The sequence below is a fragment of the Gouania willdenowi genome, chromosome 18 (genome assembly GCF_900634775.1).
Source record: "Gouania willdenowi chromosome 18, fGouWil2.1, whole genome shotgun sequence".
NCBI lineage: Eukaryota > Metazoa > Chordata > Actinopteri > Blenniiformes > Gobiesocidae > Gouania > Gouania willdenowi.
Window position 1 is genome coordinate 13,384,651 of NC_041061.1, and position 25,722 is coordinate 13,410,372.

General features: G+C 37.5%; 1 protein-coding gene across 50 annotated transcripts in view; it reads left to right on the top strand.

The window, feature by feature from the left end:
• Nucleotides 1–25,722, top strand: part of LOC114480326 (receptor-type tyrosine-protein phosphatase delta) — a 486,676-nt gene that overhangs the window by 341,419 nt on the left and 119,535 nt on the right. For all 50 annotated transcript variants that reach the window (XM_028474351.1, XM_028474374.1, XM_028474368.1 and 47 more), the window contains one exon: nt 20,939–21,112. In XM_028474351.1, coding sequence (XP_028330152.1) covers nt 21,022–21,112 — 91 coding nt within the window. In that variant the 5' untranslated portion in view covers nt 20,939–21,021. The remainder of the gene's footprint in view (nt 1–20,938; nt 21,113–25,722) is intronic.

A 25,722-nucleotide genomic window follows, 5' to 3' on the forward strand; every position in this document is an offset into this window, starting at 1 on the left:
GTAACTGTAATTGAATTGTAATTGACCCCAACCCTGGCCAGAATATGATGTGCTTGTGAACCCAGCAGAACTAGATAACATTACTACCTATGAACAACAAAGTACCAACCTAGCACTGCTGGCGAGCTCTATCCAGTGTTTGCTCAGTCTCCTCCCCTCACATCATTGCATTGGGAGACAGAAGGTGGGGAGGGGTGCAAGATTAATGACGGTGCTAACCGCATATTTATCATCCGACTGGAGAGTAATGCGACACCTTTCTAATCTGAATATATTTCATTGGGCTGTTATGGCACTAAACCCGTGTTTGTGTCTGTGTTTTCACGTGCTAAAGAAATGCACCAAACACCAAATGACAATCTAAGTAAACACTGGTGCTTTCAACCTAAAATGGGGCTGTGTTAATTCTATAAAGATGAAGTTCCCTTTCTTAGCACGGCCGAGCTCTTAAGATCCTCTTGTCTGATTACCAGCTTCCTTATCAGATAAACACACTTCTTCCATCTCACTCTGCAAACTAGTATTTTTGGGCACTCAGCAGAAATAGAGAGGGGTGTTAAAGTTTACTTTGGTTCTCCTGATTGGCTTTGAGTGCTGCCAGAACTATAAAAAAACAATGTTGGCATTACCATGTCCACTTTGGCACCAACAATGGCAACACCAACGTTGGGTTATTTGGGTTAACAACAACAAAAAAACAATAATAATAATGAAAAGCAACATCATTAATAGATGTTTTCGTCTAGACATTTCCATCTAGATCATTCAAACATTCATGTTGCAGTGCATGAAATTAAATATGCCAATAACATAACTGTGCAAAACATTATGAAACAATTAAATGTCTTCATAGACATTTAGTGCAATACAAATTCAACAAAATGGGACACAACATATCCCGCCTACAATCAAAACACTACATTTTCCCTGCTTTGAATAATCTTTTAAAACTCAAGAAAAATAATGTACTTCGGTATCAGCTTCAGAATTTTTTCTTATAAATCACTACTGTATTACTTTAATTTTTATATTTTAAAAAATATCAAAAAACAAAAACAATTTCAAATTGAACGGCCCTGATCTAGATTCCGGTCATATGGCTCTTAAACCTTTCCCAGTTTACATTAGGTACAAAATTCCATTTTAGGGACTGGTAAAAAAAATCTACATAAATGTATTTCCTGTTAATGGATATTGTTACAGAATATTGGCACCATCAATTATTAATTGTTAAGCACTTCCTGCATTTACTTTACCAATTACAATTGTTTCTTGAGGATTCCCCTGCTTATAAAAGCAAACAATAGTGTATTAATGATTGATGCAGTGACCTTGGCTGTAAAGGAATGCACACGCAGGCGTGCGTTTCCACACAAAGACGCTTTTTTTTCTCTCAGAGATTGTGTCTTGCCTCCATGTGTACCCTATGCCAATCTGCCGTTTATGTTATGAATGCACAACAAATTCTAAAGCTCATTGCGAGATTCATTGTTCATCTTCATTGTAGAGCAACAAAGGAAATAAGATGCTCATTTTTCAAGTGAAGGATTTGGCCACAGTAACCCTGCACACAAGCATCACTACCCAAGCATATACACAAAAACCCTCTCAGCAGCAGTCACACCATGCGTTCCAGAGACAAACCTAAAAAGATTATTCAAAGCCGAGGTTCACATCCTGGCTACGCAGGCAGATATATTTATGTTCCGGGGCTGTTGTATTAGTTCAAGCATCTTTATTTTGCGGGATTACATGGGTGCCAGTTAATATGGATGTCATTCTCAAGGCCCATATTCCGAAGCACAACAAATGGTGTGTTCATGTCAAAGAACAAAGTTGTGTTGTTTAAAAAGATTAAATGTAAAGCTTAGATAGATTGTATTTCTTTTAAACACATACAATACAATACAAAGAATAAACTACTCATTAACAGCGGTATTCATCAGCTTATCAATTTATGTTTCAATAGGAGCGAAATATAAAATTTTTTTAATATATTTTTTTAACTCAGAACTCATTTCATGTATCTTATCCTGAATAAAATCTATAACACCTTACTATATCCATGAGTTGTATTGTTCTAGATTGTTTAAACAGTTCATTAAGTTTGAAAGGGGCAGTATTATGAAAAAAATTGCTTTGCTATCGTGATATACATTCTTTTAGTCTCATTGAAAGGGCCAAAGTTTAAAAAGTTGTTTCCTCTCTCCCTTGTTAATCTACATTTTGTAAAAAGTCAGCTCCAAACGGGCGAGTTGGATTTTTCTCACGTTGTGACGTCACATCGTGGAAACTCCTCCTCCTGACAATCCTGGCTCCTCCTACCCTACATAAGAATGCGAGCTCCTCCCTTTCAAACTACCTCACAGGTAAATCAAACATAGCAAAGGCAGGTTGATATTTAAGTTAATATCTTTACGTTCAGTATATAGATTATTCAGTATATAGATAAAGCGAAGAGCACTCACAACCAGTTTCACTTTTTGTAGCTGTTATACCACCTTGTGAACATTTTTAAATAAAAGTTAAAAGCACTCTTTTTCTCTACCGCGTATGATTGAGAGGGAGATTTTTTAGGTCATGTTGTTGATGTATGTCATGTTGTAATGTGTTTGTTGATGATTTTACTGATGATTTTAAATGATGTTCTTATAGATTTTAAGCTGTTGAATGTTTTCTGTTGCACTTTTTGATCATGTAAAGCACATTGAGTTGCCTGGTGTATGAAATCCGCTATACAAATAAATTTGCCTTGCGCGCCTTTATGGGATGATATGACGTGTTTATGACCCAATGCGATGCAGCGGTCGGACTAAACAATGGACTATCGTCTTAAATGGACTAGTTCTGTGGTCAGTAGAGGTGAGAATGAGAAGGAAGACTGTTAATGATTTACTACTGCTGCTGTTTTGATAAACATGTACCCTGATTTTAGTAGTGCTCTGAAAGTGACTTTTCAGAGGGCGAAACCTCCATAAAACAGGCTCGTTTGGTGAAAAAAAAAACATCAAATACTATGTAGGGTTCTTAGAACAAATAGAGATGGGTGAAAAATAGCATAATACTGGAAAGTTCCAGATTTCTTAAAGACCCTATTCTTGTATTTTCTTAATTTCCCACTTAGAGAAAGTATCTTCTTTAAAAAACCCCGTCATGTCAACAAAGAAGTCATGTCTGGTCCTCCGATAGCACTGACAGCCACACAATGTTTCAGTGTCATCACAGCCCTGAGCATCTCTGGCCAGACTTCAGCACAGATGAATCCAAAGAGGAAGGGACAGTTAATCTGTTGCACTTAGCAGCTGGTGTCTGCCCCAACGAATCCAACTGCTGCAAGCTAATGTTGCCACTTCTGATGCTAGTCATTTAGCAAACAAGTCAATCATGTGCAAGGCAACTGCGAGTGACTTGTATATGTCCCCCGTGATCTCAGTTAGTGTGCTCAGGGGCCGTAGAGGAGTCACAGCCCAGTGGATCATGAAAATCAGGTCAAATTGGTCATCAAGCAACAATCTAGAACTGGTATTTAGCTTCTAATGACTGCTGATGTCAAAACTGACGAAAGAAAAGAGGGCGACTTTGTCTGAAGTTTAGTGCTGTTCATTGGTTTTAACCAGGGTTGGGGTCAATTATAATTGCAGTTTTAGAAATATATTTCTGTTGTAACCATAATTTAATTGCAATTGTGTTCAAATAATTGACTTGGTAATTGTAATTGGCATGGAAATTCAATAAAAACGGTCAATTACAATTAAATGAAACCTGTGGAACCATGTTACAGTTCTGTCTTACACATACAGTACAGTAAGTAGTTACAAATTGTTAAGATATGTTTCATATCAAGTTTTCCCACTACCTGTTAGTTCTCTTAAGGATCATTTTACCATTTAAAAAAAATAAATTCATGGACATACTGACAGAAAAAAGGCTCAGGTGCCCACACCAAATATATTAATACCAATATTTTAATTATTAGAAAGCCTAACAAGGTATCCAAGAGATGAAAAACAAATTGGATGACAGATAATATTTTTTAGAGTATTTTACTGTTGATTTAAGACATCAGTCAAAACTGACCCGTTATCATAAGAGATGCTAACAGAAAGCCAACACAAGAGGAAGGTCATGTTTTATGGGCTTATTTATTAAAGGCTCAGTGATTAATTGTAATTCAACTGTAGTAATTGAGAATGTAATTGTAATGGACTTGCAGGGGAAAAATAATTTTTTTTATTGTAATTGGAAAAGGTGCCCATTATCGTCATTGTAATCTTAATTGAGTTGTAATTGACATGGATAATTGAAGACAGAATTGCAATTGACCCCAATCCTGGTTTTAACCCAGTCTTGTCGATACTTGGTTAATAAAAACCATGTACCATCAGCTCAAGTCTGAATATGGGCTTGGTTCAATGTCTTGGTACAATGTTACAAGAGACATCTGTGGAAGTTGCATAGAAATTAGCTTTAAATTACAAAGATAAGCACTCCAGTATATACATGATTTCTGAAGTTAAAAATCATGTTGGGTCAAGTCGAGCCTTTTAATGTTCCATGTTAGTGAAGAGATATCTAAGAAAGACAGTTGTATGTATGGTCAGTCTTTGTAATGGCCTGCCTTGGTCCCTGAGACAGCTGGGATTGGCTCCAGTGACCCTGAATAGGGTAATTGGGTATTGCGGACAGATGAATGGATAACTGGCTTCACTAATGCTTGCAATCGCTCAGAAGGGTGCATGTGTTGTCCAGTAATCCCAGGATTATTAGTACAATAGCAACATGATTTGTCTCTAGTTTTATTTGGCTTGGGAAACAAGCAAAATCCTCAATTATCAGCACCACAGAGAGACAAACTCATTAGTTTAGATTTGCTCACAGTTGGTTTGCAGGCTTCTCTTTCGTTCAGCTAACACATACAGTAGCTTGAGTTAAATGATGGTCAAATACACCAGTGTTTCTCAAATTGCAGTATGTTTACCCCTAGGGGTACGCAATGGCAAAACAGGGGGTACTTGAGAGAGAGAGAGAGAGAAGGAAAAATTACCAAATAAAAGCACTCAAATATGGGGTTTCACAATGGTTATTTTAAGTTAAAATGCATATTCATAATAATAATGATGGACTTAATCTTTATTAAAACATTAACGGAAAATACAAGAGTCAGTCCTGGTCCCACATCAGGTTGGAGATGACAGGAAATGATAAAAATTAGAAATGAATCCATTCACAACACACTAAGAACTTACTTTACATTCGTTACATTCCACTTATTTACAAAATGAGATTTTTTAAAAATGTGTTATCACTCATTAATTCTGTCATTGTGCTCTATAGTTGTCATAGTTGTTTTTTCATAGAATTCCTAGCAAAGTGTTGTAGTCAGCCAATAGGGGGTACTTGGATTCAGAAATACGATAAAGGAAGAACTTCAGCCTAAAACATTTGAGAACCACTGAAATACACAATGAAACTTTAGTTTTAAACCAAATGAGGACATCAGTTAAATAATTCATTTTAATTCAATTCAGAAATATAGGTTAGTCTCTCTCCCATTATAACAACCGTATTCCAAATAGTCCAAATGCAGTGTAAACAGAAATCAAGAGAGTTGCTTAATGCTCACAAGTAGTCCAGTAGACCAGTCTTAAGACCAGATATTAAAGGTCTTGGTCTAGTCTCGGACTTGAAAGCATCTTTACTCAATCTAGTCTCGGTCTTGGAGTGCCCGAACTCGGCATTTTTTTGTCAAGACCAGTCAAGACCAGCACTTTACTAATGTGATCATAAGGAGAAGAAAGTAAAATGATAAATATATTCGATTGAGTTTCTTTTGTCTGTCAAATGTATTTTAAAGAAACGAAAACTAAAGAGAAAATGTTCTGTAACTGTTCAACCTTGTCATAGTTTTTGAAATACATTTTTGTTCTTGGTTTTGACTCCCAAAAGTCATGGTCTTGTCTTGGTGCATTCTGGTCTCGGGCAAGTCTTGGTCTTGGATAGTGTGGTCTTGATCACAGCACTACTCACAAGGTAATCCTTGAATTTACTGTAAGGTACTGCTACTATTCCACATCACACACACACACACACAGGCATCCCTAGTTCTTCCATCACCTCATGGGGAAAATACAAGGCTTTCCCTATAGTTTTCCTTCTTGGCATAATCTCAGTGCCAGTCTCTTAATGAAATGCTCAATTAGGGTCTTTAAATAGGTAATTATGCACAGCCTAATCCCCTAGCTCCTGGGCCCTATCTCATTTAGATGACACTTGAGCAGTGCAAAATGGGAGGGGCAGGCACAGGGGCCGGAGTTTCTGTCATGGAAGTCCCTCTGTGGTGGCACATAGGCAGCCTTGTTAATGATCAGGCACATCCAGGCAGTCAGTCAACAAGCGAATCCCAGTGAAGGCCGCTGACAGCATGAGAGATGGCAATGTCAGGCTTGACAGTGTCTTAATCATGTTTGTGAGTGTTCAGGGGTGGATAATATTGGTTAGTGGGAGCGTTGTTTGAAGGTGTTTAAGAGGCTATTAGATGTAGAACATGACAGTGGAGTGTGGTCTAACCTTAATGTAGAATGTCGTGAATGCAGTATTGACATTTGCTTTAGGTTAGCCTTTTATTTGATGTCCGTTTACTAATACATCTGGCCAGGCGTGTCTCACCCATGGGGGAAGCAACACCCACACTTTCATTGGAACAAAAATGAATCACCCTCACTTTTTACAGAGGGATTCATTGTTGAAAACATATTGGTTCAGTTAGATTGATTGAACGGTGGTCAAGCCAATCGCAACCAGCCATTTGACAAAGCCGCCGTTCCGAGAAGGGGAACAGCACTGAGTAAAGCATAAGTAGTGACAAAAAAATTAGTCTAAGAGGTGGAAAAATATGACTCAAAAGTGGCAAAAACGTGGCATGAAAAGAGTGAAAACAGACTAAAAATGGCCAAAAGCAGTCAATAGTGACAAACATTTTTTTTTTTTACAAAAAAGAGGAAACAGGTTGTATGTAATGGCAAAAAGTAGCTTAAATGTGAAAAAGAATAGCGAAAAAAGGCAAAAATGTGGAACAAAAAGAGGCAAAAAGTAGGGAAAAAAGAAACAAGTTATATTTAAGGGCAAAAGGTAGCCTGTTTGAATGAAAAATGGCAAAAAATGGTTAAAGAATCAACAAAAATTGGATGAAAGTGTAAAAAAGAAAGAGCAAAAATTGATGAAAATTAGGAAAAAGGGACATTTATTGGCAAAAAGAAGATTAAATCGGAAAAAACTAAAAAGTCATTTCTATTTTGAAAAGGGGCAAAAATGGGACAAAGGAAGTTGCAAAATGGCCAAAGAAAATGGTAAATAGGGGTTCAAAAGTTCCCCATTTTAAGGTTTTTGGTGGGGAATAATTTAAATTAAGACAAAGAGCCACACGTTGAGTATCACTGACTTAATAACAGCTTTATCTTGGTTTTAGTAAAGTAAAGTAATAAACTAAATTGAGAGTTGATGGTTGCGATTTTAGAACAGCCTCACTTCTAAAATCGCTGCACACACCCTGCATCTGGCTAAAGACGAGGCACATTTGTCTGTCTTCAGCATCATAAGGAAGTGTTCTGTTCCTGTCTCGCAATATACTTTCCCTGACAGGCTACTACACTTGTTCAGTTGCACGTTGCAATGGTAAACATCTGTCTTGGTTAAACGACAAAGAGGAAATTGTTGTTTTAGCCGTGGGGTAAGCCATTGCTTTCTGCTGAGGATCATGGTATTGCAATACTTTTCATGAGTACCCAAGGCTTATTGTAACTATAACTCCTGTCAAGGACATTCAAAAGCTAAAAAGTAAGCAAGAGCATTTGAATTAATTTTCTTACCAAGCTTAAAACTAGCTTAAACTGCAGAAATATTGAAAATCTAATTGTTATCTCTCTCTACCTTGCACACGTTATCAGAATGTAAAAGAAAAGGTCAGAACAAAACAATTTCATATCTGTGTATTCAGCAAAAAAATCCTCATATCCAGGATAATGTTTATGTCTCATTGCCCTCCAAAGGGATACTGTTAAGTCTGCATGCAGAATCTGGTCCTAATCCAGCCTGCAGGATTTTGTAATTTTGCAAGTCTTCAAGTTCAAGTAATGAAAAATACACTAAATTGGATCCTGCAACATTGCTCTGCATAGTAGTGGACCTGAAATAGACCAAGATGTGTTCCAAATCTAAATTTTATAGTCTTTAATTGAATTGTCTAGACCAGACATGGGCAACTAAATTTCAAAAAGGCACTACAGATTGGCAACAATAAACAAAATGCAAACATAACACACAAGAAATAACAAAAACACATATAATGAATGTATGAACATATACAAAATGCCAGCAGAAATACCCAAAAGGACTCCAAAAACACAAAATGACTAAAAACTGTGATTCTAGGAATTACAAGAAATACACAAACAATAAATACACAAAGCAATAACAAAACCCCACAAAAAAGTTTCCAAAAATTTACAAAAAAAAAAGGGCATCAAAACAAAACAACAACACATATACAAAACGACTTCAAAGACATACATAATGAGTCATGAAATACACAAAATGCCAGAAGAAATTCTCAAAACGAATCAAAAGCAACAGAAAACAACAACAAAACTACACAAAAAGAGAACAAAGACTAAACCCCTTGTTTTGTCATGCTGAGATTGGTCATTATTGCATTAATGTTTATAATGTGGTCTTCAGATCACACAATCACATTTCTGTGGCCGTGCTGTGGTAAGAGTTGCCCATCCCTGGCCTAGACTATTTGATCACACTGTGAATTTACAATTTTCAATTTCCTTTACTTTCTGCAATCTCTTAAAAAAATATGACAAAAAGATGTGAGATCTATAAATGAATAGTCTCATTCAACCTAATATGGTACTTGATAATTAAAGGAAATGTTCCTCCGCTGTTTTCTTGGAGCACCACCATTTAGCTCAGGGTATATTAGGACAAATTAGCATTTAGATAATGGGAGACACTTGGCATGTTAATTATTTTGCTGCCCTATGACTAGAACATGTATGCCCTAAGCAGCTCCTTTACATCCATGTACGCCTAAGGAGTATATTTGCATATTTGCAAACGGTTTGGCTAGTATATAAAAGCCACTAAAATGTCACTCGTGTACGCAGTACTGTGGTGTTCATTTGTCTTGAAGAGATATGGAGGAATACTGCTCTTGACTTGTGCCACATGCATTGGGGGGGGGGGGGGGGCTTACACAATACCTTGTGATGTATTATTCGGTTATTTCTCAATAGAGCTCTGTTTTGCACCATGTTGGCGAGTGGCACTGGAATGTTTTTGTCTGGATTTTTTTCCATAAAACGACACAAGCCCAGGCTAGCAACCAATCTCCATCCTCTCGCTCATTTCTCTGCCTCACGGAAGTGAGATTATTCATCCTCCCACAGACTGTTGCTGTGTTGGGGGATAGATGTCAAAGTGCCAGGAGCATGTGGTGCAAAGGGTTATGCGTGCCTGCTCTCTACTTGTACGTGTCTATTTGTGCACATAAAAGCCTGGGATCTACATTTGTGAGCATGTTTGTGTGGGAGTCGGTGCATGTGAAGTGGCATCAATCTGTTTGGTTGTGGTCCTCGACCTGAGTTTTACTGCTTTGGGAGGGTGAGATGAGTTAGTGTGTAACATTAGTCTAGCATCTTTGTGGTCTTTTTTCTCTTCGCAAACCATTCGACTGATGGCTAATATCTTTTCTTCGGTGCCGCCTGTCGTTTATCCTCCCATTCCTCTTTTTTCTGTATTGTCTTGACTCCCTCTGTTAGACGGGAGTGTGAAAAAGCTGGCAATGAGGCAGATTCTGTTGCTTCCCTCTGTTGGTCACCTCCCCTTCTCTCTCTACTCCACAGTGGGATTTCTTCTACCTCTGTTCCTACCTTCCTCTTGTTCCTCTCCATCTCTGGCTTTTTGCTCCCCTTATTCATTATATTTCAGGCCCCGCCCCCCCCTTTCACTCTCCCTTTTTTCTGCTTCATAATATGCAGAGGTGACAATTAAAGTCCAAATACTTTGTTACTGTACTTAAGTAGTTTATTCTGGTATCTGCACTTTACTTGAGAATTTCTTTTTTTCGGCAACTATTTTACTCCTTACTTTTTGAAACAAATTTATTTCCTTTAAACTCTGTACATTTTAAAAATGTGCTTGTTACTTTTAGGACGTCACAACGTACAGATACGCAAATTACCAACCGCGAAGCTGGAGGAGAAGCTAGTGCACGTCAATGTGCTAACATGGAAAAGAAGCTAGTGCTAGTCAATGTGCTGACATGGAGAAGAAGCTCGTGCTAGTCAACATACTAACATGGAGGATAAGCTAGTACTAGTCAATGTGCTAACATTGAGGAGAAGCAAGAGCTAGTCAACGTGCTAACATGGATGAGAAGCTAGGGCTAGTCAACGTGCTAACATGGAGGAGAAGCTAGTGCTAGTCAACATACTAACATGGAGAAGCTAGTGCTAGTCAATGTGCTAACAGGGAGGAGAAGCTAGTGCTAGTCAATGTGCTAACAGAGAAGAAGCTAGTGCTAATCAATATACTAACATGGACGAGAAGTTAGTGCTCGTCAATGTGCTAACATGGAGGAGAAGCTAGTGCTAATCAATGTGCTAAAATGGAGAAGTGAACGTGCTAACATGTTCTAGGTTTAATTGAGTATTTGCATTTTTTTTTTTCTTGAAACATTTTATTTACACAATTTTTTTTTAATCAATGAGTGCTAAATTATACAGGTGTTCATAAAGGGTAACATATGTAATTTATTTCCATGTACCAGTTTTCTACAAGTTCCTTAGAATTAAAAATTTAGAATTTGCTGGCTTCAAAACTATGTTTTATTATTCACTGGGTATTAGTTTTACTTTTTTACTTAAGTACATTTATTAGCATGTACTTTTTTACATTCACTCAAGTGAGGAAGCAACTTCAATACTCTTACCAGAGTCATGTTTTATTCAAGTATCTATACTTTTTCTTGAGTACTGAAGACTAGTACTTTTGCCACCTCTGATAATATGTAACATGATTTAGCCCTTAGATGTAATCCCAGCCATTCCAGTTTTGATTACTACTGCCCAGTAGCGTCACCAGGCTGTTTCATTTGGGGCTAAAGCCCCGGATATTTTTTAAATAGCCCCTAATATAATAAAAACAAACAAAAAAGGAATCAACTTTCCGACGGTCCTTGAACGCCTCTTGTTTCCCGCACGTCAACAGAATCTCCTTATCCTCCGCCATCTGTGATGCCAACATTAGGTTGATCAACCATACAACCATGGTGCTTGAACTCATCTCGGAGAACTCTTTAGTTTAAAATACCGTAACTATGCTCTATCTGAGAAATTTCACCGGTTTCTGAAAGCTCAGGAGTTGCTCTTTACAGTCAACATCATGTAATTACGGTAATGTCACACAAGAGGAATTGAGAAGGAGGCTCAAAGTCCAAGAGAGAGAGAAATTAAAAGAAACCAAATACTGGTGGATTTAATTAAGGTGATCAAAAATTTTACTTCGAAAAAAGAAGACACTTGAGCCAACCTCAGCATAGTCAAAGTACTTCATGTTTTTTTGAATCTACCTTGTAACGATAAAATAGAATATAGTAGATGTTCATGTGGATCTTGTTGGGTTCTTTCTTTTTTACTACAGACTTTATATTTTGTTAAGCGTTTTGAGATGACTTTGTGGTAATTTGCGCTATATAAATAAAGTTGAGTTGAGTTAAATACGTTGTATAACTTGAATGGAACTGTAGATGTCTGTGGATAAGCAGTACAGCAGTCAGATAGTTATTTCAAGCAATAATAAACTGAATATTTTGTTTATTTAGGTAAAGCATAATGAAAAATTTTGCATGCGCAATAAAAAAACTGCCACGCGCGCATTTGCCATTTTACTCTGGGCAAAGCCTCGGATGTTTCAGAAACCTAGAATTGCCCCTGCTACTGCAGAGTCTAAAATGTACCTCATTTACCCCCCCCCCCCCATCATCACACTGGTGCTCCCCCATCACCATAGACTCCTCCAGATTCATTATGTGTGCATGATAACAAGTTCTTTCTCTACAAAATACTGACACATAAGGTCAAGTACAACCCAAGAGGCATTTGCAAGTACGATAGCCACCCACACAGTAACAAGCAAACACAGCACACAAGAAGGCCCCAAACTGGTAATCATTTCAATAGGTTACAAAGTACACTTGTCTTGTTGGGAAACAGCTGATCATTAGAAACACATCATCAGCATTCAATGAATGATAGTTTTTAGTGGTGTCCTGATCCAACTTGTTCAATTTCAAAACAACAATGATGAGTATTGACCAGTATTTATATCAATCCGATATCAGCTAAAGTCAAACATACTTTTATTACATATTTTGTAGTGGGTGGATATGTGACTCAAACAGAGAACAATAGTTAGCAACCGTAGGTTAAGAAAAACTGTTTACATTTACATTTTTATTTTTTCATTATCATTATTTTTAATATGTTTTACTTATACATAAGCATTTGGCACTCTCATGGCCATCATTGCACCTCAGTCATTTGCACATTCATTCATTAATTTGTGTATTATCGCTGGTTTTGCCACTTTTGGCCTCATTAATTACCGATCAGGGATTAATGAAGTTTGATTAAATAAAGCCTTACATATACACCTTAAACATCATAAAATTCTACAATTGAATGAAATAAATTGGAAGACCCTTAAAAATAACATAAATAAAATAGAAATATATATATTTTTATTCAACAATTGAATAGAATAAAACAATAAAAACCCTAAAAAATAACTTAAAAACTGATAAAACCAATAAAAATTCATTATACTTCCAAAGTACAAAACAGTTTTTTTTTACTTTCAGCTGCTCGATAGAAATTATTTGATTTAATTGTTATTCATGTTGATATCAGACCAATTTTTCATATTAATATGTATTGGAACACCTCTAATATTTTTTTTTAAACAAGATAAACAAGTCACAAAAGGTGACACACAAAGATAAGAGGTAGCTATAGCTTTTTCGACCCCTTCTCATCTCTAATGTTCCTAAAGCTAAACCTAACAGCCTTGGTCACCTTATGTGTGTATATTAATGCCTTGGAGTGCTTTTCATGTTGATATAGTGTTCAAGGTGTAGAACAACAGGTCAATGATATAATCAGTCACCAGTCCTGCAGGTCAGGGTCCTGCTATGAAGCTGCAATTCATCAGAAACCACCAGCTTCTGGCAAACATGATGGGACGAATGAGATCAGAGGGAAAGATGGGTGAAGTGGAGAAGTGTTGAGGCTGTAGGAAACCCAAAGAGATAAAAGTAGCTCCGACAACACTTTTTGGTCACTTATAGCCACACTGTACTCAAGGTCAGTCTGGATGAGCTGACTTCTCACAGAGATAGAACATTGTTTTTGGAAACAGATCACAAGACCTTGACCTTGAACCGTGATTCTTTCTGTTAAAGAGCGAGTTTCTTTCCCGTGTACAGAAATTGACTCGGAATGTTATCTGACGACCATAGTCACAACAGTGTCAAGCTTTTTTTTTTGTTTTAGGACTGACTGAAATGAATGAATGCTTTGAACCCTGCTGGTTGTATTTAGCCATGGACACAATTGAGATGAGGCAGTAATAGCTTCATTGTCCTACAGCCACAGTAGGAGGGTTAAAACCAATTATTAGACAGACAAATGTCATCTGACCCAATTAGTCTCCTGCTGTGTCTCTCATGTAGGTAGATACTTTATTCAAATTTAAGATATGAACAATATTACCGGTGTTCTTGTTCTTATGGCTTTTTTCTTGTGAAAAATTAGTTAGGATGATAAAGTAGTTGTACGTCCTGGTTTTGTTTTCTTTCTTTTTTTTTAAGAAAAACAGAACTTCACCATGTGACCCAAAAGATGGATTATGGGTAGAGCAGGGGTGGAGCCCGCTACATTTTTTTGACAAGCGAGTGGAGGCAGACATGTTGAAAGGTGGCCAGACATATTCCAAAAGAGGCAAAAACGTAAAATAAAGAAGAACCAGGTGGTATGTGATGTCAAAGAGTCGCTTAAATGAGCAAAATGTGGCAAAAAATAGCAAAGAAGGGCAAAATGTGGCAAACGGTAGTGAATAAGGGCAAAAAATTTGAAACAAAAACAGGCAAAATGTAGGGAAAGGGAAACGAGTGGTATTCATTGGGCAAAGAATTAAAGAAAGGACACAAATTTGATTAAAGTGTCAAAAATTAAAAATGTGAAAAATGTGTCAAAACTTGCTGAAAATGGGCACAAATTAGACAAAGGAAGTTGCAAAATGGCCAAAAAAAGAAAAAGAAAAGAAAAAAAAGAGGAAAATTAAAAAAAATGGCCAAAAAAGGAAAGGCTTGCAAATAAAGTCTACTGATGTATGCTTGTCAGGGTCTTTAATGTGGAGGCTGCTCTACAGGGCATAGCTTAGCACTGCTTGAGGGATGTTATTACACATGTTGGCTGATGGAGAGTGATGTGTGAGAAACGACCTCGTCTCCAGCCTTTAAATAGCAATACCACACAGAAAGAAGAGGAACATATCTGAAAGTCAAGACTTTGCACTGAGAGAACTTGAGTCAGCTTGAGCTGACCTGTAAGAACATACTGTGATGGTTTCTTTTATAACTTCTTCACAAAGTTGTTTGCCTATTTTAACCATTTCAAACACACTTTGATGTTAGACAAATGTGTTTGGTGTCAGCTTGCTCAGTAAGAGTCAAAATTTGTGAAAATTTAGAAGTTGTTTTTATTCAACTTTTTGCCTTTGCTGGCAGCCAAGTTCATATGAGAGGAAGTTTGTTTTTCCAGCTTTGTTACTACAAAGAAACTAAAACTGCCCTTTAGTCCATTTACTTTTACAAAAAATGAAACAACTACATTCTGACTTATGAATGGTTAAAATAAAATTTAAAAAACTACTAATAAATAAGTTAAAAAACAAAAACAAAAGTGTGGAGGTGAATGTATTGCAGTGGATTGGATTTTTTCTGCAATAGACAGTTATGCCTTAACATTATGATCACTGACAGCTTAAAACAACAGCAGATGCAAGTGTTTCTTTGAGGGGAAAGTGGATTATCTCCATCATGGCACGTTAGTAGGGAAGATGTAATCAAGCGAACATTTTGCACTCATTAGGATTTTAGCAAGTTAAGACTTTTGAGAACTGGTCTGATATTTTTTTTTTTATATATACAGTATTAGCTTTTAGTCATATGTTGTGTTCTGTTTTTGTCACTAATAGTGCTTTGTTTAACCTGTTTTGTCACCAAGTGCTGAATATTCTCTATTTTTTATTGGACTCGTGGTGTTTTTAGAACCATCTATTGTCTGTTTTTAGACATTGGGACTAAAAAAGGAAAGTAGCTTTCTGCTAAATGTGGTGCACACATTTGAAATTTAGAACAAATGTTTATGCCAGTGCACGCTGTCCTTAAAATAAATGGAATGCATTACAGAATTGCCAAATCTTCACATGTTCTCAGTTTTTCCCAGTCAGTATTTATTTATCAATCATGGTCCAAAGCAGGGAAAGCATGGACCTTCCAAGAATATCATAGGCAGCTAAATCTTTGTGATGCATTTGGATGTGAGTGCAAACAAAGTACTGCAAACCAACATACTGAAGTTAATGCTGGTTTGTATAGAGAGGCTACATAATGCAGTGGTCAGTGTGTACAAGCCATAGTTGGACTCACACAGCTCCAGTTAACCAAATATTACTAAAACAACAACATTATTTAAGTTTTATATTGCATTAATAGATCATTTATGGCAATAAATATACATGTTTTTAATTATGGGAGAGCCATGTTGCAGGTTTGCATCTTTTTTTTCTGCTACTTGGCTTCAGCCAAACAGGCAGTTCATAGTAGTAGTTTCTCAAGCATGCGCTGCTTTTTCCTCAGCATAAGAACAAAGTCAAGGAGATAAATCATAGACGTAATGGCAGTCTTCTCAGTTTACTCAAGAGTAGCCCCACAAATCTCTGCACAATCTAATTATTGTATATATTATTAACTGTGCTAGCCTTTAGGGAAATAAAGAATCTTGCCTCATAAAAGAGGACAAATTCCTTTTTGCTGTGCCTGGCTGGGCAGGATACTACAGTATATTTAATAGCCAAGTATAGTCAGTGGCTCACATCCTCTGCACCACTGCTGTGCCTTGTCTTTGCATGTTTAAGGTTAATTACACAGGGTTAGTCCCTATTAGGTTTTGGTGGCATTTTTATGTGAGATTTGGTCATTTGAAATAGCATACCAGAATTTCACTGGGCTCGAGAGTTTAAGGCAAAGTGCTAAATCCTGGAATTAAAAACACAGTTCTACAAATTCATTGGAGAAGGAAAAATGTCAATGTGTTTACCTGCAGAGAAAATGAATGTAATCTAAACAATATCGACCGATATAACAATGTCAAGCACCATTGGTATTGCTGCGTTAGGTAATTCTGCTCGTGTATTTCCATCCAAAACTTTTTTTTTTTTTTATGTGCTATGAATTGCAAAGGAATCAGTCGGATGAGTCGGGCTGATTGCTTGATTTTTTTTTTTTTCTTCAGGGTATTATTGCTTGTGCCAATAGACCAGGATACCAAACAAGCACGCTCAAATGAAAATAGAGACCTGCCATTATGGAGACTATAAACATCCCACCCTCTTTCTCTTTCGCTCTTCTGATAAGCATCACGCAGAAGGCAGACAGCTCAACAGAAGCTGCTTTCTTTTTCTTGCCACACACCCCCTTTTTCTAATTAACATTGTGCATGTTGTCAGGCTTTGTTTAATAATGCAAGATTGCTATCAGCAGCGAAATCCTTTGAATGAAACACAACTGAATGAGAACCCAATAATACCGCCAGGGGTTTAGGCTGAAAGATGTTTTGATTTTTATTTCTATTGTGCTAAATGTTCATCTGAAAGCATCAATGCCACCAAATGTATAAAAGCCAGGTCATAAATTGCATTGGTAAATAACAATGGGTAAAGCAGAAAACAATTAGTAAAATAAAAGCGATATTTCTACATTTCGACAACGTATAATTGCGCTTTGAACGCGTTTCCATTGAAGGTTGCTTTGGAGCCTCGCAACTCACATGAAATCTCATCCCGGACTTTGCTGCAGGAAGATGGACACTCCTTATAACACTCAACATTCTTTTGTTGTTTGCTTTCCAATGTTGCAGTAATAATTTTTTACATATAATACTAAGAAATGTCTCGGTCTCCTCTTCTGTCTGCGCGCCATGTTTTCTCAGAGAGAAGTGGTGTGACCAGGTACGCTACGTTCTGTGACATGTAATTGTGAAAAAAGTGTTCCTATAGTGTTTTTGCAACACATTTCAAAAACCTCACAAAAGTGTAATAACTTTTTAGCAGTATTTGAGTATTGCTAATTTGGGTTTTTCCATTACCAGTTTTTATTGCGTTATTTAAATTTTGCGCATTTCCAAGGGTAATGGAAACGCAGTTGTAGTGCACAATGCAGCATTAAAAATGTTGTTCTATTGGCTCCTTTTTCCTTTAGACATGAGGTAAATTAACAGTTTAATTTTGCTGTTGGGGAAGTGGCGAATAGCTTTAAACCTTTGCCCAAATCCGACGGGTCGGGTTCGGGATCGTTTTAACATGAACTATGGCCAGGATCAGACGATGCGCGGTAAACTAATGGTCATGTGATGTGTTTTGATTAGAACGAGAAAGATGTACAAATGGATGCTGAAGAGGAGAATTGAAGTCGGGCCTCTTGTACATGAATAAATGTTTTGTACAACGACTCGTGGCGCTGTGTGCTGTCATATGTAGAGAGCAGGTCTTTGAGTTATGCTTTAGGGCAGAAAAATTCGATCTGTAGCAGGTAGTGGTACTTGAAGCAGCTTATAGTGTTGTTAATAGTTGTATGCAGAACGAGTAGCTAGTTAATAAAGCTGCGTTATTAAATAAGCTTGTCTCGGATCATTCTACATGGGCGCGCAAGGGTTTGAATAGTGTCGGGTTGCAGCGGGTTTGGTTTAGGGCCGTATCGTGTAGGGCTTGGGCCAGGTTGGGTCTAAATTTTTTGGTGCGAATAAAGCTCTACAGTGGCATATTTTAGCCAGGCTATAAGTTATTGTCATCACACTAGCTGCCAACCTAACACATTGGTTTGTTTGTTTCCCAGTTTTTGCTTGCATATGTCTTAAATGGATGTGAGCTAACGTGTCAAGTGTGAAAGTGTTCTTTTGTGAATCTTTGACATAGATTTAAAAAGTGTAATGTGTAGAACATGAACAGGCAGAGGGACCTATGGGACTTCATTCCCCTATGGCCCTTTCTGTTCTTAACCATCCAGTTGATTCTAATATGATTTGCTGTTGCCACAAATGCTACACACGTGAACATTTGATCTAGTGTTTTCAGCTCTATGTATATTCTCACCATGTACATACGTGTCCGCAGCGGTGTGAGAAGATGAGACTGCCTCAAATTGATTCCCTTGGCCACACATTGTCTGCTCTTATGCCAGGGACCAGGCCTGCGGTGCTTGGAGACAGGTAGTCATGTCTAGCTCACCCCCAACACAAATTAAATGTGACAGGTGCGCTATCTTCCCGTCTTTTTTCTGCCATTTACAGCCCACAGAAAGGAAAGAGGGGAAAGCTCGGAGCTAGAAAGATGATGATTGGTAACAGGGAAATGAGGTGCTTTGTCATCATCGGACATAGTCATAGGGATTAGGAGGACTTGTCTTTCCTTTTTATTTTTGGAGGTAGGGGTCAATTCTGCTGATGTAGAGTATGTCGGATTTTCTCTGTTGCAAAAAGATCTATCTTTGTGCTTCTTAGCTCCTAAAGAAACAGAAAGAAATCTTTAAAACTACAAAACCTCAAACGAGTCATAAAGTATCTGCAATGTCACGGTACACTGACGGGACGCACGTCCAACACCAACAGGCAGCGCAGCTGAAACAACATCTTGCTACAGAACAATACATTTATCACCATAACTCTCACACACACACTCCAATTACCCTGTGAAACGAGCTGAAGACTGCAAACGCAATACTTCCATCACCAACAAGTCTGTAGCGAACAAAAAACTCAACGTTTAGTTTTGTGAAATAGGCTAAACAGTGATGAGGACAATGATTCATGAAGGAGTTAAATGTTTTTTGGGCAGCGAGGGATCACTTTGTATTGGCTTATCTCATACTGATACTACGGTCGTATTGGGAGGGGCCTCGATATGGCACTAAAAGGCTGGCATCGGTATTGGCAAGTACCCACTATTAACACGCAGATGCCATTAACAACATAAAGCTCTTCTTCAAACGCAGTATTTTTCTCACTGCTTCCCTGAATCCTGATAACAGAAACACGTATGGTTACGTGTTCAATGTATGCTGATTCAAGCTATCGCTACTGGCCCGGAGCTGCCGTTCTGAACCAATCGCGGGGGCCACATTTTTTAATGTTGCCGAAATACAAACAAACGTCCCTACACATAAGACAACATGTTGGTGATTTCGAGGACCTGATTTTCAGCGAAAAACAGGTCAAATCTTTTAACACCGCAATATCGGCATGTATCGTATCGGCCGATAATTTGCAACTGAGTATATGTATCGGCATCGGGACAATAAAAGGGTATCGGAACAACACTAATCACTGACCACACCTCTGTGTGTGTGTAAGGGGCAACAGCAACTGGGCATTATCTCTGCGTAATTATCTCCAGTTGTTTTACAGTGTAGTGTAGATCAGGTCTGGGCTAGGTACGTTTCTACCTTTTTGTAAAAAACATGCTACGAAATGGAAAATAATTATATTTATTTGGGAATAAACTGTTTCCAATCATTGATAAATCAGTGGCATCAATCTCATTTTAGATCAGGGGCCAAATACAGACCAGTTTGATCTCAAGTGGGCCACAGATTTTAGGTGGGAAAAAGAGCAATTTTAACAATAATGTGCCCTAGTTTCTTTGCACTTCCAGGTATAAATTACATATAGTATATAAGAGGCCGACAATATCCAAGTATTAAGTGACCTTAAACCTAAATTCACCTACATTTCCTTGATATTATGAACAATTGTTATTTCATTTACTGGAGTCATTTGAGGAAATTTGCAGGATTTTTCATCAATGTGTGATTAAAAAAATGACTGCCATCATGTGATAAAAGTGAGGGAAATCTGTACATTTGTACCCATATGTATTTGGAGGGGCTGAGATATCTACAACTGAATTATGTTTTTTTTTTTACTTTTTACATTCTCCTGTGGGCCAAATTAGATGTTCTAAAGGGCTGGATTTGGCCCCAGGCCTTGAGTTTGACACATGTTTTAAATAGACCATTTAATTTCAAACTTCTACAATGTACCACTTTTTGAAAGAATAGTTATTTTGCCCAGGACTGTAAAACTGCTACATCTTCCTCATGTTCCATACCACTCTTTTATACGCAAGGTGTCATTTATGTGAAACGGATCCATGCTGATCTGTTTCAGGGTGCTTGAAATGAACTCCCATTATGCAGGATATTTAATTAGTGCTTTTGACCAAAGCCGTTAGGAAATGAACCATTTTAACTCCCCCCCTTCGTCTCGCCATAATTTTCCCTCTAAATCTCTGGCACCGTCTCATTCCTTATGCACACGTTCAGACTGTGTGTGAAGTGACTATTCCATTTAGAGATCTGTCAGAACGCACATCAGGATCTTCCTATTCTCTATCTATGTGTGTGTGTATGTGTGTGGGGCAGGGTTTGTACGAAATGTGCACGGACAGATAAACTTCACTGAGCCAAACAGCTTTGTTTCATTCAGACTTTGTATCTTATTTTTCTTCCCCATGTCATACCTTTCCCCTCCATGCCTAGGCTGTGAATACCCTGCATCTGAGAAATCAGACCAGACTGACTCACAGGGCTCTGTGAGCCAGTGCCACGGAGGCTGCCAAAGCATGCTGATGCCAAGCTGTCCCACCATGCACAGAGCCAGACCCACGCTGCTGCTTGTCCTGGGTCTGCTCCTCCACCTCGCCGACGCTCAAAGTAAGTAACACCGTCAACTTTCGGGTGGGCCTGCTTTGTTATCCCTGCTGGGGACGGAGTGGAGGTTTGTTTACTATTTACACAAGTGGACAAACTAAAAACTGCAAAGGGAAGAATGAACTCCTTTAATCATATAAATGAGTTCTAAATATGAATAAAAACGATATAATTACAGATGTTTGATATTAGCTTTTTGGTCGATTAAACGTACAAACGTACAAAACCACAGAAAAACACACAAAACAAAAGCAAGAATACATTAGAAAATATAAATAATACAGCATTGCAGAAAACTACAAAAAAAGACAAGAAAAACACAAAATGGCTTAAAAAACACACAAAATTACATAAAACAACAACTAAAGTACACAAAAAGACAAGTACTGCAAACCCACAGTACTAACAAACATACACAAAAAATGCTAAATAACAACATAAATACATAAACATACAATTTAAAGGAAAAATACAAAAAAGACAACAGAAATGCACAAAATGTAATCACAACAAGCAAGAAAAGAACAAACACACAAAATGACAATAAAAACCCTTTGTTCTTTCCAGTGTTTATGTTCAAATCGGTCATTATTCTAAATGTTGACATGAATGTTAATAATGTGGCCCTTCGATCAAACAAACACATTTTTGTGGCCCCCACTGTGATAGAAGTTTCCCACCTCTGTTATATACAATGCAGAATAAAACACCCTTTAATATTGCGCAGCAAAAATATCACATAATATTTGTTATATAGTATATACGCCTGACGCAGATTGATTAAGAAAGTTAGCATTTGCTTCATAGTTAGTTGTGAATGAGTTAAATATGTACAAATCGGCGAGCAACAATTTCTGTTACGATGGAGGTAGATTTTTTTCTTTATTATTATTATTATTTTTAAAATTACTTCAATCAAAAAAGTTTAAGTCAAAAAACCTTTTGATTAACAAAAAAACAACCTTTTTGATCAAATAAAAAGTGTTCAAAATACAATTATTTGGGTCTCAAATATATATATATATATATTTTTTGCATTTGAACAAATTGAACAAAATAATCATTTTTGATTAAAATTTTTTTTCTTTAAGTTATTTTTAAAATTGTTTTATTGAAAATATATTTTTTTCATTGAATAATAAAGACACAAATCTACCTCCATATAATACAGTGTAAAACACTGTCTACCAAATGAAAACTGAAATGGAAAACTTACCTTTTATTGCCTTTAAATGTTCCAGGCACAGATATTTTGATGCTCAGTAATTGCACAAAACAGAAAAGTGACATTTACACCGTTAACATCACTTATCTCGGCCAATAATCACGTGTTGAACTCCGCTATCCCCCTTTGACAGACACACATATTTCAAAATGTTTCATTTTTGTTAATGTTTCAGAACTATCAAAATGTCGTATAATGCCCAGCTACATTTTCTCTGCAGTAAAAACCAGAAATTCTTAGGCCTTAGCTCAGAACAACGAGATGAGAAATCTTTGGAATTGAGTTACTTGACATCAGACACTTGCCCATTGATGTGTGACAACAGTTTTCAAAGCTCATTGAGCTCTGGTCCTACACCAAAGATTTCCCCTCCTCGCTCACCTTTTCTCTTTTTTACACTACAATCCATGAATCATTAGTCTCTGGAGTCACTGTGGAATGAATAAAAATTTTATTGCTCCCCTTTTGTCTGACTGAAATCCCCCTCTGTTCACCTGAATATCAGTGAAAGAAGGGATCATTCAGCCAAGGTCATATACAGTTAAGCAATGCAAAGTGAAACTGATGGGTTCGATTTTCAACTTTGTGCTTGAGAAACGTTCCCTGCAATCTTTTCAAACGTCAGATATTTTTCTTCTCCGCCTTCCGCCACATGTGTCTCACAGCAGGGAAGAGGCAAATGGTGAAATGTATTCCTCGTTTATATGCCTTTTATGTGCTGCTACCGGATTTATTGTCACCATTAGATTATAGGACCTTCCAAAAACAGTATTAACAGTCAGTAAACGTTACCATTTCAGGAAGCATGGAACCATCTTTTTCGATATACTCTAATCTTCTACAGTCTCGTGTAGAGCTTTGCAACCCTTGGTGCAGGGGCTAAGGTTGTTACGCCTTAGCATAATAACCAGCACCTACAGTATTTAGAGGCTTTCAGTAGGAGAGGAGGTTTGAAATTATCCGACAAACAATCTGGGATGAGGCAGCACAGAACTGCTGTTGAAAAAACTATTAAGAAAAATGATAATAAGAGCTATTTTATTGTGGCGACATTAGCCCCAACTGAAAGAAACTTCTCACACAGTTAAAAAAAGCCAAATATGGAGCAGTTTTATCTCAAGTGGGCCACATATTTTAGCAAGAAATTTCAACATTTTTCTGCCAAATTTTGCACTGCTACGTACACATGAAATACAAAATATGTTAGAAACCGACAATATCTAACCAGTAAGTGATAGATACCAGTCCCAACAGGATCTTCACTTTGAATTTCCTAGATTTTGTGACCAATTTCTATTTAATCAAAATATATATTATGTCATCATTTGAGGAAAATTATAGGATTTCGTAGGAATTTTGGGTTTTTCTTCCCACTGTTTAACATTAAAAATGACTGGAATCATACTGTGAGCACCTGCAAATATTGTTGTGTGTCATTTACACAATGAATTTTTACTTTCTCCTGTGGGCTAATTAGATGCTCCAAATGGCTGGATTTTGCACCCAGGCCATGAGTTTGACACACGTATATTAGAAGATCTATACCTAACGAAACACATTGTTAAGCACCATTTATTGCCTTTTAAAAATGGGACTAGTTTACAGTTTTAGAACCTGTGTTCTGCAATCTTGAAATCACATGATCGATGACATCACAAGGCCCACTGCCTGGAAACTTCCCATTGTTTTCTATTGGAGCGAAGCTTTCAGCCAGTTTTTTTTACATCATTTACCAGTTTTTTTCAGTCAAAATACCAACTTGTGCAGCTTTTGGTTAGCATAAATCTTCTAATAAGTGCATTTTAAAGATTTTAGGCCAAACTTGTAAAAGCAGTGGAGGTTCCCTTTAATATTTAATTGTCCTCAAGGACGACCTTTGGTGATTCGTAGGGGATATTTTCAATTTTTAGGTCTATTTTTAATATTGCATTATAAAAAAGCCCAAGGTCAGGCTAAAATATTATACTTCATAATTTATAAAGAGTAAAGCTACAATTTGTATCAAGAAGAATAGTTCAATAGGAGCTGTATGAAAGTGTTTAGCTTCCCACCAGTAGTTTTTATTTTATTTTCAGGTGAGCCCTAGTCGAATGTGAATTTACCAAACATCCATTGAAGGAAAATAAATATCACAAATACCATAATCAAAGTGTTGTCTTGGCAACATTTGCAGACATTCCAGAGTTGAATTGACACACAACTGTGCCAGATTCCAGCACAACTGCTATAGGCAAACCCCATTCTTGACGCCTTGGTGCTTCCCAAACCCTACAACCCCCATTAACTTCCTTTCTGCAAGAGCCAACCTATTAGCAGCTGCTGCTAGCTACCAACACACACCGTTTAAACAGCTGTCCCGGGTCATCATTCTGAAGCCAAAACAAACTTATCGTGACCCACAGTGGCATTCTGGTAATAGCTGAACGGGTGTGCGAGAGTCAGATAGGTCATGGGTGCGTGAGTGTGATGTGAGAAAGAGTGTGTGAAGCTATTCAGGACTATTCCAAGCAGTAAATTGTTTAGTGGTTTAGAGTTGTCCCTGTTTGTGCCCACACCGCCTGATTCCACACACGTTTGTTTATCTGTTTTCGCAGTTTTTCTCCATTGTTTCACTTCCTAATCACCTCCTTGCCAATATGCTCCTAATTTCTCATTTGGGCTTTTTTTTTTTTCTTTTCAGTTGTTTCCGAGCCTGCGCCTTTGTTTCATCTCCCCTCACCCTCGCTGTTTGGAAGCAGTGCAATTGCCTCTTCCAGCTTTTTTAGAAGCTTCCCAATTTCCCTCGTCTGTGTGGCTGCACACCCAGCCTTGGACACACTCGAGCTCTCTCTGCATGTGTGGCGCGCATTGAAGTCCAGTTTTAATCTGTTCCAGACCAGGCGCACAGCATCGAAATTTTGTCTGCATTTCCAAAGGGGGAAAAAACTGTGTTGCTCCCTGGATCCATTAGAGTGCGAGCTTTTCTCCTATTGTGCATGTGGAAGAGAATATGAGGCATGCGAGAGCAGAAAATGGCTGAGGCTGCAAGCTCAACAGATGGCGAGATCGTCAGAGCCAGTTGCACTTGTCGCCCCACACAGAGGACACTGCAGTCCCTGCTCACTAGAAAAGGCCACTCTGGACTTATAAAAACCTTTCATGTACCTAGATGATCCTTTTTAGGTGCAACATAATAGGCTTTCTTCATTTTCATAATGTACGTGTTGTTGCTTGGTAGATCACAAGCTGGGTTTCCATCAGGGTTGAGGTCAATTATAATTGTAATTGCAAATAAATGATAAATAAATTCTATGTACAGTTCTACACATACTGTACGTATTTCACATTTAATAAAACATGTTTCATATCAAACTTTGCCACATTTTACCATTAAAAAATAAATAAATCG